We start from the raw sequence: 16966 nt of genomic DNA, 5'->3' as shown, positions 1-16966 counted from the left end.
CCCCAATCTGGCCAGCAGTAAATTGTTGAGGAATTCCATGGATCTTAGGCCTAAACCACCCAAAGCTTAAGATTTGAAAAAGCTGTCCCATGAGAGAAAGGAAAGATTGTGCCTTTTATTTTGGGAAAAACCCCACCAAAATTTTCTCACGGCCACTTTGATATCAAGACAAAGTGACTTAGGGAAAAGGAAAAAGAGGCATGATATAGGTAGAATGGCATTTGCAACAGATTTAATAAGGGATGTCTTAGCAGCCTGAGAAAGAAGTCTGGAAGTGTCATTGATTTTGCTCAACCTTTCTTCTGGGGGGGTTACATGCTTAAAGAGTTCAATCGCACCAACATTGCCCTTACTCCCAAAATTGACAGCCCTTCCCATGTGAACCACTTTCGGCCTATTAGTCTTACTTAAAACTCATTTTACTAAATCACTTTTGCTATCTCAGAAGAAGAGAAGAAGAAAAGAAAAGAAGAAAAAGTCGCTTCAGGTTCCAAATGTAATTAATATCATAATACAACATCAATGAACAATAAACACTATCCGACCCTAGACAATATGCTGATGCTACCACTATACATTACACAAAACATCATCCAACTTTAGACATTGTGCTGATGCTATTGACTAAATGAGATGATACCATCTAATTCCGTCTTCGACCTGACTTTGTGTGCCTTTTACTGTTGGTCGGGGATGACTGCTTATCAGGTAATGGTAATAGGGTACCCTCTCTGATGCTATCTGAATCTGTCATATTACCAAGTGTTTTCTGGGCTTCAATGTAGACAGTAAGATCTCTTATCTGTGATCATCATTCAAACTTTAATGAAACTGGTGAAAGTAACTTCAACAAATATAGATTTGCTGCTGTTTCTTCCAAGAATAAGATTTAAGGTAACTCTAGTACCTGTTCTTCCAGATCAAGAATCTTCTCATCCCTCAAGCTGAGTGCTGCAGCTTCCCTAAAAGAATAGGGAATTTAATACTTGGTTTATCCAGAATGTAATATAAGGCAAGAATTAGGTGCCAGTGTCAAGAGATTGTTGAAGTCATTATTTGACTGATGTAGCATTATGTAGAATAAACCCTATAATGGAATAGCTATTCAGTCGTTTGGGTCTACGTTCACTACATGGGATAGATCTTCCCTTGAAATAAGGAGTAACTTTTTTTCTTTCTTTCTTTCTTTTATGGGTAATCAAAGAATAGCATTAAAAAGCGTCAAGCGCCCCTAAGCATACAAGAAGTATACAAAAAGGACACCTAAATAGAAAGAAAACAGAAAACAAAAGAAAACACCATAAAAAATCCGAAGACAGAAAAACCACCAAAATGAAATAAGGAATAACTATTCCTCTGTAAAGGGTCCTTCCAGGATAGTACACGTGGCTGCATGGTGTTGTGACAGGTGGTGCAGGTCATTAGAAGTATCAATTGGCTGGCAAGTGGATTTGCACGTGTACAAGTTGTAGTCTATTAGTAGTAGTTATTAACTACTTTGGCTGTTATGTTAGTTGAATGTATAAAAGGGAGGGAAAAGGGTTGATTCGGATTGTAATAGGTTCATAGAACTCTGGAGGTTCTTGGCACCTCGAATGCCAAGGTTGGAGACTAGCCATCTTTAATTGGCCTTCTTTTCAATAAAGCTCATTCTTTTTTATTGAACTCTTCTTCTTCCTTTTTATTTTCTTTCTCAATTTCCTTCAATTTCTCTATTAAATTCATAACAGAACTTCGGTTCTGTAACAAGTGATATCAGAGCCCACGATTGCTTTCTTTTCTTTCTTTCACCTTTCAATTCATGGAAACGCGCTCCATGGCCGAAGGCGAACCAAGTATCATTGAGCTTCAGCGGGGCTTAGCTGCAGTCCACATGGACGTTTCTTCCCTCAAAGATTCGTTGAGAAACTCTGTCACGGCCGCATCCATGGAGGATTCGATGCAACGATTTCAAGCTCAGATGATGAAGCAGATGCAAGAGATGCTGAAGAGTGCAGCCAAACAGAAACATGTTCCCGAAGATGGTGCAAGGCCATCTTTTGTAGACCGTGACGATCCATTTGTTCAAGAAGACTACAGTTCAGGTGATTCTTTCCGACCCAAATCACCGAAATTGGATTTTCCACGCTTTGACGACGAGGATCCAAACGGGTGGTGTTATAAGGCAACCCAATTCTTCGAATATTATGCAATGGCCAATCAGCAGAAGTTCAATCTTGCAGCCTTTTACATGGAAGGTAAGGCTTTAATTTGGTTTCAAGAGCTTCGTAGTACAAATAAACTCAATAGTTGGATTGAGTTTTTGAAAGCTATTAGGATTCGTTTTGGGAAAGGGTCCTATGATGACCTGATGGAAACTCTTTCCAAACTTCATCAAATTGGAGAGTTAGAAGAGCACAAAAGTCAATTTAAAGTGTTGGCTAATAGGGTGCATGATTTGCCTGAGCACCATAAATTGAGTTGTTTTCTGGGGGTCTTAAGGCAAAAATTAGGTTTCTTGTCAGGATGTTTAATCCAAAGACTTTGATAGAAGCCTATTCATTAGCCAAAATTCAGGAGGAGAATATCTTGAATAATGGTAAGGGTAGTAGACCTTGGCTAGCCAATTTGAGTAAAAACAGTATGGTGGGAGGGAATGCGGAAGTTGCAGTAAGCTACGGGTGTAGGAACCAAAACTCAGTTCTGGCGTAGTTCTCAACCATCTCAGTCTATTTCCAATTTTCAGAAAAGGAATGTGGGCACTGCAGAAAGAGCAATAGTTCCTGTTCAGAAATTGATTCAAGCCCAAATGGATGAAAGAAGAAAGAGGGGTTTATGTTACTCCTGTGATTCCAAATGGACCAAGGGGCATGTTTGTGCAGCCCCTAAACTTTTCTTGATAGAAGAAGTGGAAACACTTGAGGATGGCAATATGGTAGGAGAGTTGGAGGATGGGGAGATGGAGGAAACACCAGAGATTTCTCTTCATGCCATCACGGGCACCCCTAATCCTAGAACAATGAGGCTGGTAGGGGTTTTGAAGAATCAGCAAGTGGTCGTTCTCATAGATTCAGGTAGCGCACACAATTTTGTGGATGCTCACCTAGCCAAGCTCTTAGGCCTCCAAGTGCAATTTTAATCAGTCTCTTCGAGTTAAAATAGCCAATGGGCAAGACATTCTGAGTCCTAGTAGAAGTAAGGAATTACCATTGAAAATTCAGAAAATTGTTTTCCAACTTGAATTTTATATCCTTCCCCTGGCTGGTTGTGATATTGTACTTGGTATCCAGTGGTTGAGGATTTTAGGTCCCATCCTTTGGGATTTCCAGCATCTTACTATGAAGTTCCAATATGGTCAGGTGGATTGTGTGTTGCAAGGGTTGTTGCAAGGGCCACAATTAAGTTTAGAAGATGCTGCTGATTTTAAATTTTCCACTAGTCAAGATAAAGGGGTATTGCTCCAGCTTTTGGAGAATGCAGATGTTGATCCAACAGAAGTTCGGCAGGGTACTCAAAGTGGTGAGACTCAAACCATTGGATAGCTTGCTTCTTCTAGAATATCAGGATGTGTTTGCAAAACCTAAAGGTCTTCCTCCCAACCGAACACAAGATCATGCAATTCCATTGGTAGATGGTGCTAGCCCAGTTTCAATAAGACCATATAGGTATCCTTTTTTTTCAAAAGGGAGAAATTAAAAAAATAGTAAAGGAGTTGTTGGATTCTGGAGTTATTCGGCATAGTATTAGTCCTTTCTCTTCACCTGTCCTCTTAGTTAGAAAAGCTGATGGCACATGGAGAATGTGCATGGACAAAAGGTCTTTGAATAAGGAGACAGTGAAGGATAAATTTACAATCCCTGTGGTGGACGAGTTGCTTTATGAGTTATGTGGTGCACAAATCTTTTCTAAGCTTGATTTGAGGTCTAGATATCACCAGATTTGAGTGGTTGAACAAGATATCCCAAAAACTGCATTTCGTACGCGTAAGGGTCATTATGAATTTTTAGTGATGCCTTTTGGTTTAACGAATGCACCATCCACTTTTCAGAGCTTGATGAATCATGTCTTCAGGCCTTTTCTTCGGAAATTCATCTTGGTCTTCTTCGATGATATATTGGTGTTTAGTCCTACCTTAGAATTGCACCAAGAACATCTCAGGATTACTCTTGATATCCTGAGAACTAATAAGTTTTTTGCCAAGAGATCCAAGTGTAAATTCAATTGTACAGAGGTGGAATACTTGGAGCACATTATCTCTGCAAATGGGGTTTCTGCTGATCCAGGAAAAATCCAAGTAATGGTGGATTGGCCCATTCCAACTACCATCAAGGATTTAAGAGGGTATTTGGGTTTAACTGGTTACTACAGAAAGTTCATGCAAGCTTATGAGTCTATTGCAGCTCCTTTGACTTCTATATTGAAGAAAAATGCATTCATATGGACTGAAGAGGCTATGGAAGCCTTCTTGAGGTTGAAATCTGCAGTTACTGAGGCTCCTGTTTTGGCTTTGCTTGATTTTGAGAAACCTTTTCTCATTGAATGCGATGCTAGTGGGTTAGGTGTGGGAGCTGTCTTAATGCAAGGAAATAGGCCTATTGCCTTTTTGAGTAAGGCTTTGAAGGGAAAAGCATTGCATCTGTCCACATATGAAAAAAAGTTGTTTGGTCTTGTCACTGCAGTACAAAAGTGGCGTCCATATTTGGTTGGCAGGCCCTTTGTGGTGAAGACAAATCAACAGAGCTTGAAGTTCCTTTTAGGACAAAAAGTCGGTACTCCTTTCCAGCAAAAGTAGATAACAAAGCTTCTGGAGTTTGATTTTAGTGTGGAGTATAAGAAAGGGGTAGATAACAAGGTAGCAGATGCCTTGTCTAGAACAGAAGGGTGGAACACAGAAGCTACTCTTTCTGTCATTTCAGTTCCAGTTGTTGATTGGGTGGACAATCTGAAGCTGTAGTATCAACAGGATCCAGAGCTACTAAAATTGATCACTCAGCGCCAGTCTAATGCTCTAGACTCTCAGAAGTTTTCTATGCGGCAGGGTCTTTTGTTGTTCAAAAATAGAATACATCTCGGTGGGGCTGTCGACTTGCAACTACAAGTTCTTAATTTTGTGCACTGTGATCCAATTGCAGGCCATTCAGGCTATGAGAGAACTATGCAGAGAGCTAGAAGGGATTTCTATTGGAAGGGAATGAAGAAAAGTATCAAAAGATTCATTAGAGAATGCCCTATTTGTCAGAGAAATAAGCAGGAGAATACATTACCTGTTGGCCTATTACAACCCCTTCTAATTCCAAATCGAATATGGTTTGATATTTCCCTTGATTTTGTGGAAGGTTTGCCTATCTCCCAAGGCCATTCAGTCATCTTGGTAGGAATGGATAGACTCTCCAAGTATGCTCACTTTATTTCATTGGCTCATCCTTACACTGCAGCCAAGGTGGCCCAGTTGTTTATCTCTCATATTTTTAAGTTGCATGGAATGCCAACCTCTATAGTTTCTAACAGGGATCCGGCTTTCACAAGTCAGTTCTGGAGAAAATTGTCTAAGCAGCAGGGCACTTCTTTGAAGATGAGCTCCAGTTACCATCCTCAAAAGGATGGCCAGTCTAATGTGGTAAATAAATATTTGGAAAATTATCTTCGGTGTTTTACTCAGGACAAGCCAAAACAATGGCAGTCATGGCTTCCATGGGCAGAGTTTTGGTATAATACAACTTGGCATGGTTCCATTAGAATGGATCCTTATGAGACAGTCTATGGTCAGCCTCCTCCAAGACTATTGTCCTATGTTCTAGGGACTACTAATGTAGCTGCTGTTGATGAATTACGGAAGAGCCGGGAGCAGATTCTAGCCTTATTGAAGTAGAATTTGATTCAAGCAAAGCAGAGGATGAAAAAGTTAGCGGATATGAGAAGAAGTGAGAGAACATTGGAAGTAAACTAGCAAGTTTATTTGAGGCTTCAACCATATAGGCAAACTTCCCTGGCAACTAGAAGGGCTTTAAAATTGGCCCCAAGATTTTATGGCCCCTATTCAGTATTGAGGAAAGTTGGGGATGTTGCATAAGAATTGGATCTGCCTGCTCATTCTAGGATCCATCTCATCTTTCATGTCTCTCAACTTAAACCTAAGTTGGGAGGCCATGTTCCTGTTTTACCTCTATTACCACTTATGGACGTCGAAGGGGTTATTCAACCGGAACCAATGACCATTTTGGATCGTAGATCAAGGCCTCATCATAATTGGGCACTCGTTGAAGTTTTGGTGCAGTGGAAAGGACAAACTCAAGAGAATGCTACTTGGGAAAGCTATCATAAACTCACGCAAGCCTACCCGCACCTTGTGGGCAAGGTGCTTTAAAAGAGGGAGTATTGTAACGAGTTCTTCCAGGATAGTACACGTGGCTGCATAGTGTTGTGACAAGTGGTGCAGAGGTGTCATTAGAAGTATCAGTTGGCTGGCAAGTGGATTTGCACGTGTTGAAGTCAGGAGGCTTTCACGCGTACAAGTTGTAGTCTGTTAGTAGTAGTTGTTAACTACTTTGGTTGTTATGTTAGTTGAATGTATAAAAGGGAGGGAAAAGGGTTGAGTAATTCATTTTGATTGTAATTGGTTCATAGAACTCTGGAGGTTCTTGGCACCTCAAATGCCAAGGTTGAAGACTAACCATCTTGAATTGGCCTTCTTTTCAATAAAGCTCATTCTTTTTCATTCAACTCTTCTTCTTCCTTTCTATTTTCTTGCTCAATTTCCTTCAATTTCTCTGTTAAATTCATAACAAAACTTCGGTCTTGTTATGTCCTCCATAACGAGTCCTTCCAGGATAGTACATGTGGCTGCATGGTATTGTGACAGGTGGTGCAAAGGTGTCATTAGAAGTATCAGTTGGCTGGCAAGTGGATTTGCACGTGTTGAAGTCAGGAGGCTTTCACACGTACAAGTTCTAGTCTGTTAGTAGTCAAAAAGGCCATAACAGCTATTCCTTGATGTTGGAAATATAAAGATCCCCAAAAACCATTTAACAATTTTAAACAGACTTTATGCACTCCATCTTCGACAATAAGATACATTGTCAGCTGCTGCTCTCCTCAGGTTTTCTCTCTCTCTCTCTCTCTCTCTCTCTCTCTCTCTCTCTCTCTCTCTCTCTCTCTCTCTCTCTCTCTCCATCCTATCTAGAACCTAAATAGCAGATCATAGTCAACCTCTAAACAACGATGTAGTCACCCCTCAAACAGCGATGTTGTCCCTCTCCACCATAGTCAACTTCCAGTAAACCCAACCACCTCCACCCCTAAACATCCACGTCGTCCCTCTCTAAACCTCCATCACCAACCCAAAGAATCAACCGAAACACCAAACCTCAACCAATCAAAGTCCCCCATCTCAATCCCAACTTAACCCTTGCTTTCATGTGAGAGACATATGCCAATACCACTAAGGATGGCAACATTTTATCCAGCCAAAGAATATGGTTTCAAGTAAGGAATTTTAGACCCAAAACATTAATAGTTATTTCTTGTATTAGACATTGTATGCAATCATGTTGTCCACCTTTAAATTGTTATATCATTGACGATGTACTTAGTTTAAAAAGATCTTCTAGGAACCATCCCATTGCACATATAAATACAAGGGAAAACTGCAATTTACCCCCCTAATGTTTACACCAATTTGCAATTCTGGTACCAATGTTTAGATTCCTTCAATTGCACCCAAGAAAGTTGCAAAAATTTGCAATCCACCCCCTTCCGTCTAATTGCTCCGTCTGATGAGACGGAAATGCACCCACGCGCGTGGCACGTGAGTTTTTTGGGCCAAACTTGACGAAAATGCCCTCATCAAAACGCTGCGTTTTGCTCATCTCCTTCAACGAATTTTCGCAAAAATTGGGGCTTCGATGGTCCTGGGTTTTTGAACCAGCCCATCGACCCAATCTGAGACTTTATTGGAGGAACCAGAGGGAAGAGGGTTTGGGGACTCGGTGATGGAAAGGCCGAGAGTGATGAGGGCTCTGAAGCGGTAGGATTGGGGCTCGTCTAGCTCCTGCGCGAGCGAACGGTGGAGATCAAAGCTGGCCCGGGCGAGGGCCGAGAGGGGCTGATCGTAGAGGACTCGAGTAGAACCAGGGGTCGCCAGCTGAACCCAGAGCGATTTCCGGCAAGACAAAGCTAGGTTTTCGTTTGTTCAACGGTGGACTGTCGAAGAGCACGGATTTCGGCCATTTCAGTAGGATTTTTCCGGTGGATTTTGGTAGAATTCCTTAATGTGATTAAACCTTGGGAATTGCTTGATTTTTGACCGATTATATGTTTGATTTTTGAAGATGGGTATTTCTGGGTTGTCGTTTGTTCTTGGCCGTGTACCTCTGTTTTCTAGCCAGTGACATGTGTGTGTACTGATGGCCGAACGGTAGTGTGTGTGTTGATGGCCGAATGGTGGTGGTGTTTGATGGATTGATTATGAGTGTTTTGTGGGTTTGATCAGTAGAGAGTGTTTGGCTTGTGTAGCCGATCCTTTGATTTGGCCCAGTCGAGCTCGAGGAACCCACCGGCGACCAACGCCTTCGAGAAAATTCGCTGAAGGAGATAAGCAAAACGCGGCGTTTTGATGAGGGCATTTTCGTCAAGTTTGGCCCAAAAAACTCACGTGCTGCGCGCGTGGGTGCATTTCCGTCTCATCAGACGGAGCAATTGGACGGAAGGGGGTGGATTGCAAATTTTTGCAACTTTCTTGGGTGCAATTGAAGCAATCTAAACATTGGTACTAAAATTGCAAATTGTTGTAAACATTAGGGGGGTAAATTGCAGTTTTCCCTAAATACAATGAAGAATAATTCAAAACCTGTCAGAGTAATTCAATAAATATATTTCAGTGTGTAAACGGACATAAGCAAATTAAATGATTAATATCTTAAACAACTAAGAACTTTCTGGTTGAATTGAATTGCTGAAAATGCAGCCACTAATTTGCTTCCTTTTCCGTTAGAGCTTTGTTTTAGATTTGAGAAAGTCTGAGTATTGGATAAAGCTTTTTCATTTTGTTACAACAACTTGCTTGGCTTAATCATTGCTGCTGGTAAATTTGGTTGGACCATAACTGCAACAATGTCAATATAAAGATAATTAATCTGAAGAATAAAGCTTATGTACCTCTCTTCAATTTCCTTGACCTTCTTTCGCCAAATTTCTTGGTTCTTGATGAGATTTCGATTGATCTAAAGGACAAAAGGGACTCCATTAGGAAGAAAAAAAGAATTGCTAATTTAAATACAGACCAACCTCCAAAAGCTAGAACAAACTACTAAAATTTGCTTAGTATTAAATTGAATTTAATATCCAAACTTGATTAGTATTAAGTTGAAAACTTACATCTGCAACAGTATTTTTTTCTTCGATGCACTTTTCCAATTTATTTTGGATGTCCTGCATCTTGGAAGTCACAGCCTTCTCCACTGCTTCTGACATAGAGCTTCCCACTTTACTTTTGGTCTCCACAAGTAGAGATTCATAATACTGGAACAAAACAAATATTAAACAAATTAACTCTTAAGGAAAATATTGACATGGTAAGAGGACATGCAGAGTGCCACACTAATCTATAAGAGCATCACATGGCCAAGGTAGTACATAAGTAACATAAATACATCTATGGAGAATAAGAAACCCAGTGAAATTTCCTAGACAAAAGCAACCCAAGTAGAAACTCCTACCTGTTCAAGCAATTACATCCCCTTTCCATAATGTATGACAGAGTGATATTTTGGATTTTTACTTTCATTTATTTATTGTGTTTGGGTATTTGGGAGATTTTTTTGGGGGGATGGGGGGAAGTCCACTTGGGCCTATGGGCTACACAGTAAAGGTAGCCCCAGGCCATCTAACGATTCTCCCCACCCCTATCCCCGGCGAAGACATAAAATTATAGACAGTTCAACTGCATTTCCACCACAGCTATCATGTCAAATGATTTATATATATGTATATATGTATGGAGAGAGAGAGAGAGAGAGAGAGAGAGAGAGAGAGAGAGAGAGAGAGAGAGATGTTAAATATGTATAGAACAAGAAGAGCTCAGCCTAGAAAAAAACACAAAAACAGGTAGGAAGAAATTTCATAATCTATTTAAAAACTAATGAGTGAATATCACCGGTCACATCCAGCAAGGGTTGGGGAGAAAAAGGAATGAAGAAGGAAAACAGATGGGATAGGGAGAGGAGGGTGGAAGGAGTAGGATCAATTTGCTAACTTACTTGTCTTTGATTATCCAGTTGAGTTGCAAGAAGACCATTGTACTCATCCACAATCTGTTGTCAGGCATGTAAATTGAAGATAAGTGCATGCCTATAAGAAAAGAGGAAAAGGAATCTCTTTTCCTTTTTTTTTTTTTTCAAAGTAATCGAAATATCATTAAAAAGCGAATAGTGCAACCCAAGTATATAGGAAATATACAACAGAAACACCTAACTAGAAAGAGAAAAATAAAACAAAAAAAATCATGAAAACTAAACAAATTAGGAAAGACAAATGCAGCTATCCAAAGGTAAAGAGTGTTGAAGAAAAAAGATTTAACCTCCACCACTGTCTTCTTGCGGTCTTTGAAACTTCTATAATTTCTTTCACTCCAAAGACACCACATATGGCATGAAGGCACAACACAACAACACTTTGAATGCTACCAAAAACCCCCCTCCAACAAGCAAACAAGTCTACTACTCGACTACGCATAATCCAAGATAGCCTAACAGGACTGAAGATACCATTCCATAAGGCACAAGCAATCTCACAATGGAAAATAACATGAAAGTTCATGGTACCAGACATGAAATACCCCATCACCTCAAAATATCATGGATATTAGAACTTCATATTGAAAAGGTCCAACTCAGTCCAACCACCCAAGTTGTACCAGACATGTACAAGTGTAGCATCACAGTTCAAAATACTCTATTCAAGTAATAATAAATTATTAGCATATTAAAAACTTTAGAAGACAATTATAATAAGAGAATCATACAGCATCAACTTTGCTGCTAAAGAGGGCCCCACTTATTCCAGAATCCTCGCTAAATCCACAAGTTCCACAATCTCCTTCAAATGACATACAATGAGAGTTCATCTCCGCCAACTTGCCATCAATTTTGGACTGATTCAGTCGGTGAACATAAACATCACCAACATAATCCCAAATTTGTTGTGTTCGCATATCAAGAGAGTAGCAATGCTGCGTATCCTTCCAATGCCTAATGGCATGGCCTTCCTTATATCTAACAAAAGGGAACAAAACTGATAGCTATGATAACGAAGACACCAGAAGAGTTTAGTCAAATATAAAATAAAAATTAGGTTTTAGTGCTTGATCACTTTAGAGTCTTTTCTTTTTTTTTCTTTTTCTTTTTTTGGGTGGGGGATAAGGTAAGTATTATATCCAATAGGAAACTGTATAAAAGCACAGAGGCCTACCCCAGCAGAATGAAACTCATTTAAGAGCGCGTGCCTCGTCGCCATAACTCAAAGAGACAAAATACCCAATAATCTATATAACACCTCCTCTGAGAACCCTCATGATCCTTGAAGCCATCTATTAGCCTGAGATGGTTCAATGAACGTAGAGGGTTTTGATTCTAACCCTACCAGAGAGGAAAATATCCTAAATAAGAAGCCAGAGTTGGTTTATTACCTTCCACATCCCACAAAACCACATATCATACACACCCAAAGATTCTCCAATGTTCCACAAACAGAGCAAGTTGGTTTCTCATCTTGCTGCTGACAGAATCGGCAGACCTGAAAGTAAATTGAACCAATTTCGATATGGTTACCCCAGCATCCAGCCACTTCTATTGGAAATATGATTAAAGACATGCACTAGATAAGGCAGATGCTAGGGCTATCAACTCAAGATAGTATGCACTATAAGCTGGGGAAAAAAAAAACTCAAGATAGCATGCACCATAAGCTGAAACAAAATATGTCCGTATTGTACCATGACTTCCATAAAATAATGCAAGTTAAAATCATGACCATGAACTTGCATAATACATTTTCTTTTAATCCAAACAGTAATTTTAGCAGAAGTAAACATGATATTTTGAGCCTAATTCCACTATAGTTGCACAAAAAAGTTGTGATTGTTTTTGTCAAATCTATATGGGGTATGCATCCCAACTAAAATACAGCATGACAGTGATGACAAATTGTGGGCTTCATGATCCTCAGAAGGCTCTAAGGATATTGGAGCTTCAAGATTAACGCAAAACGGCCAAGCAGAAAAGATTCTAGATCAAAAGGGCATCAAAGCATCAACACTTTTTGAGGCTGTATGATAGCAACATAACCCTGCCTTGTACTAATATCACCTTCTTGACATCCATAAAGCATTTGAGAATTCCCAAAGTCAAGATACAAGATACAATAAATTGTTGGAACTACATGCTCATCAAAAACTAACTTGTGCGGTTACACTAACAATACCTTCATTTAATTAAGTTCTTCAACCCAGAACATAACACCAAAGAGGAAATGTTCATGGAATTGAGAATCAGCTCACCTGGCAAGACAAATAAGTCCATTTTGAAATGCAGGGACACTGAAACGAATGGTCACAAATTGTACTCAGTATTCCACTAGTGTCTGGGTCCAATCTCTCTAAAATTCAAACACCAAATTCATAGAAACCATGCAAACATCAATTCCCAAGAGTCTCATCATTCTACCAAAAAAAAAAAAATGCAGCACAATATGCACTCTTTAATACAAACCAAAACAGAACAGAAACAGAAAATGTAACTCACCAAGACACACTGGGCAAGTAGGTAACTCCGTACACCCGGCGGGAGGTGTCCCGGCTATCTCCGCTGATTCCGTGTACTCCACAGACATAATAAACAGAATATGGCATACCTCAGCCTAAAAAATCAACCATGATAAAAATGAAAAATGAAAAACCAACACACATATTCAATGAGTCCAATCTACAATGCTTGCAATCAAAACCAATAATACAAGCAAAGCTCATCATCTACCTCGCCTGGTGAGAACTTCTTCCCATTAAAATTGCAATAAAATCCGTCAGCTGTTAACTGGTTGGCAAGCCTTATCAAGACACTGTACCGATCCTCCATCCCATCGTTTCTAAGAAAATGCAAGAATTCAAAAAAAAAAAAAAAAAAGAATCAAATTTTGTGTACCCAAGAATAATCCCTTGGTAATGGCCCCCCAGGCCCTGGGTTGACCTAATAAGGCCATCTCGCAAGCAACACTACAATTAAGTCAGGCAGATCAAGCCTAGGCAATGGGCATACCAGTCCAGGAAAACAGAGTCTACACAAGATCATAGTCGGGCCAGGTGTACCTTAACGCACCGACGATATAAGGGAGCAATTGCCTAACGAAGTGGGTTCATAGAATCTAATCGGTGATTCCTAAACTCTCCCCCAATCCCGTGGAAACACTCCATAAAAGAAAGGGGAAGAGTCCACGCACTATTCTCTCCCCAAACAACTCTATGAATTTCCTCCCCTTCCTCACTAAGCAAACCCTGACTTAGCATGGGAGTGTTCCCGTCGGCTTCACGGTCACCCGCCCTTGTCATCCTCCCCTTTGCAGGTTCATCGGCCTGGAGTACAGTATCCGATCAACTCATTCTTTAAATTTGTTTCCACTTTATCATTTTTTCTCAGCGACCAAACACAGAAATTAGGATTGAATTGAAATTCAGATTCACAAATTGAATTACAAAACAGAACTGTGAGCAATTGGGGAAGAGCGTACCTGATGAAGAGGAGCTCGGAGACGTTGTCGATGCGGGAGCCGCAGAAGCGGATGAAACCGTCGAAGGAGAGGTAGTTGGGTACGGCAACAATGAAGAGGACCGTGGATCGGGAGCTAGGGTTCGGAAGCGACGAGTGAGACGCACTTCGGAAGAGGTGCGCTACGCCTCTGCGTTCGCTGAATTTTGAGCCAGGGTTAGGGTTTGATGGACTAGTGGTCGACCTGAATTCGGTGATTTCCAATGCGAGAGGGTGCTCGCTGTCCACCGAGTGGACTCGGAGGAAGAACATGCTTGCTTGGCTGAGTCGAATCGGCCAGCAGAATCGGTTGAGACTTGAGAGAGAGAGAGAGAGAGAGGGGAAACTGGCGGTTACAGTTTTGGTGAGTTTTTTAAAAAAAATATATAAAAGAAAAATATAAAAAAAACTCCTGGATTTTAGAATAGCCCGGAATATATATATATATATAAAACACAAAATAGCCCTGAATTTTTAGAGGGGGGATATGCACGGTACCTTGCATGCTCTTTTCAATTAAAAAAACAAATAAAATTAAAAAGTGTCACTTAATTTCAAATTAAAAGACACTTTTTGATTTTATTTGTTTTTTTTATTAAAAAGAGTTTAAACCGTCCCCCAAAAATAATTTCTGGAATTTTTAAGTTAACGTGACGTATCAAACTATCAAAATGTGCAAAAAAAGTTATTTTTGTCGAAATATTCCTATGACAACGATATTCTCTTAAAAATTAAAATAAAATAAGTTATTACAAAAATAAAGATTTGTTTTTTTAGAAAGAAAAAAAAAACTATTAATATAAAACTACAAAGTTAAAGAAATTAAAAACTTTATTTGTTACCCCATGTGATTCATTTCGTATCGTAGATGGTACATGTGCTATAAGAAAAGACAGACATGGTACCTACGTCCAAAATTTCGTCTAAAAACTAACGGTTGTCCATGTAAGTGACACTTAACACCCTTAAAAACTCGGCACCTGTCCCATATGCCACATAAGTCGTCACATCAGCATCATGTCACCGCCACATTTTTTTTTTTAAGATCTAAAAAAGAAGAAAAAAAAAAAACCCCGACTTGAGCCCCCCCTAAGCAAGATCGGGGTGGCTTGGTCATCTCTAAAGGCCAAACCCACTATTTTTTTTTTTTTCTTCTTTGGCCCTTGGGGGTAGCCGAACCACCCTTGTGACTCTTGCGGGTGGTTCGGCCACCCCCAAACCAGCCTATTTGGAGTGGCCAAAGTTATCCCATGCCAAATGGGGGTGGCCCCCTAATGCTCATGGAGTGGCTTTGGCCACCCCCATTTTCTCTTTGGGGGTGGCCGAACCACCCTTAGACCGGCGGTTGGGGTGGTTCGCGGCCAAAATGGGCGTGGGCACCCTCCATCTTGCCCAAAGGAGCGTCGTTTTTATCTTTTCTTTTCTTTTCTTTTCTTTCTTTTTTATTTTATATTTTAGAAAAAAAATTTAAAGCTTTAAAGATATGTGTGTGTGTGGCACTGATGTGACGACTTGTGTGTGTGTGTGGTGACTTATGTAGCATATGTGACAAGTGTTGAGATTTTAAGGGTATTAAGTGGCGCTGACATAGACAACCGTTAATTTTTTTACGAAAATTTAAACAAAAGTACAATTTTTGTCTTTTCTCATAGCACATGTACCATCTGCGATACGAAATGAACCATATAGAGCAGAAAATAAAGAAGTTAAACCACAAATATCAAAAAGGTGTTTAATCCTAAATTTTTTAATTAAACAAAAAAAGAAAAAACAAGAAGAAAATGGGTGGCTTTGGTGACGGCGTTTTTTTTTTTTTTTTTTTTTTTTTTTCCATTTTTTTAGTTAAAATTTTTAACTAACATGGCACACTAATATATTGATGCTAATATGACACATTAACAATATCCGTTAAGTGTTTTGACAGAATTTAACTGCAGTGAGTAATTTAATTTTATAAATGTATATTTTTAATATATTGATATTTTGTTTAGTAAGAATGACATATATCATCATTTTATTGGTGTTGATGTTGACACTAACAGAATCTATCAAGTATTTTGACGATATTTGACTACAATAACTAAATTGTTATTTTTTACCTACCTTGAAGTCCTTTTCACATGCATTGATTTTGTATTTATCCATATTTTTTTCCTTTTTTTTTTCTTCTTTTTTTTTTTTAAAAAAAAAAAAAAATAGTTTAGTTTAGTTTTTTTTTTTTTTTTTTTTTTTTTTTTTTTTTTTTTAAAGTTTTTAAGTGAATAGGTGTATTATAAGAATATTTCAACAAAAATAGCATTTTTGGCACACTTTGTTTAATAAGTCACATTAGTATATTTGAAAATTCAGGATACTATTTTAAAATCAGCTGTTAGTTCAGTGGACCTTTCTTTTTTTTTTTTTTAATATATATTTAACCCCGGGAAAAAAAAAAAAAAAAAAAAAAAAAAAAAAAAAAAAACTCCTCAAACTCTCATTACTTTTACAATCTTTTAAAGTTAAAAAAAAACTCTCAATTTAGTGTATCAAACTTTAAAAATTTTACAATTTTACACATTCGTTAATATTTTTCGTTAAATCTTAACGGAAGTGTAAGAAATTTCCAAAATACTCTCATTTTTTTTTTTAAAAAAAAATAATTGTAATTTAAAGGTAATTTTGCAATTTTATAAAATTTACAGGGAGATTAGGGTCATTTTACCATATGACTGTTTGATTTAACCCAAAATCATAAGAGTAGTGGTAAGATTGCAAAAAATTGAAAGTTTGATACATAAAATTGAGAGTTTTTTAACTTTAAAAAAAAAATATTGAAAAAATGATAAAAGTTTAAGAGGTAAAATGATGGTTTCTCTAATTTTATGTAATATTCACCCAACAAAATTCAACTGACACTTTTAACTAACCTTTCTATTAATCATTATAAAATATCTGGACGAATCTTAAAGGTTTAAACGACATCTGTTATGAGTAACTTATTTATCTTATAGTTTAAGTTTGATACTCAGTATTAGGGGTGAAAATGCGGATGTGGATGCGGTTATTAATAATATCCGTATACGTAAAATGCGGTTATCACTTTTAGATACCCGCATCTGTATTATATGATTACCATTCACATCCGCACCGTTATTATCCACTATCCACATATGAGGTAATCGGCATTTTAGATTATTTTCTAAATCTATATGCAAGAT

General features: G+C 38.6%; 1 protein-coding gene across 1 annotated transcript; it reads right to left on the bottom strand.

The window, feature by feature from the left end:
- Positions 1 to 482: 482 nt before the first annotated feature.
- Positions 483 to 14146, bottom strand: LOC133857716 (BRAP2 RING ZnF UBP domain-containing protein 1). The gene is made up of 11 exons (XM_062293042.1): positions 13753 to 14146; positions 13005 to 13113; positions 12774 to 12888; positions 12530 to 12627; positions 11660 to 11766; positions 10997 to 11246; positions 10233 to 10286; positions 9352 to 9495; positions 9133 to 9197; positions 908 to 962; positions 483 to 802 (listed from the first exon to the last, which is right to left on the bottom strand). The coding sequence occupies exons 1-11, from the start codon at positions 14040 to 14042 to the stop codon at positions 644 to 646; spliced, it is 1446 nt and encodes a 481-aa protein (XP_062149026.1). The 5' UTR covers positions 14043 to 14146; the 3' UTR covers positions 483 to 643.
- Positions 14147 to 16966: the final 2820 nt, after the last annotated feature.

The sequence above is a fragment of the Alnus glutinosa genome, chromosome 14 (genome assembly GCF_958979055.1).
Source record: "Alnus glutinosa chromosome 14, dhAlnGlut1.1, whole genome shotgun sequence".
Classification (NCBI taxonomy): Eukaryota; Viridiplantae; Streptophyta; class Magnoliopsida; order Fagales; family Betulaceae; genus Alnus; species Alnus glutinosa.
Note: the sequence above shows the minus strand (reverse complement) of the source record. Positions and strands in the feature narration are given on the sequence as shown.

What these genes read in the sequence shown, in the direction of transcription:
- LOC133857716 (XM_062293042.1), bottom strand. Translation starts at nt 14,042, where the DNA reads ATGTTCTTCCTCCGAGTCCACTCGGTGGACAGCGAGCACCCTCTCGCA. An exon ending in AAAAAAATACTGTTGCAGAT is followed by an intron (nt 9,198 to 9,351) that starts GTAAGTTTTCAA and finishes TTTGTCCTTTAG; the next exon opens with ATCAATCGAAATCTCATCAA. An exon ending in GTCAAGGAAATTGAAGAGAG is followed by an intron (nt 963 to 9,132) that starts GTACATAAGCTT and finishes CTATTCTTTTAG; the next exon opens with GGAAGCTGCAGCACTCAGCT.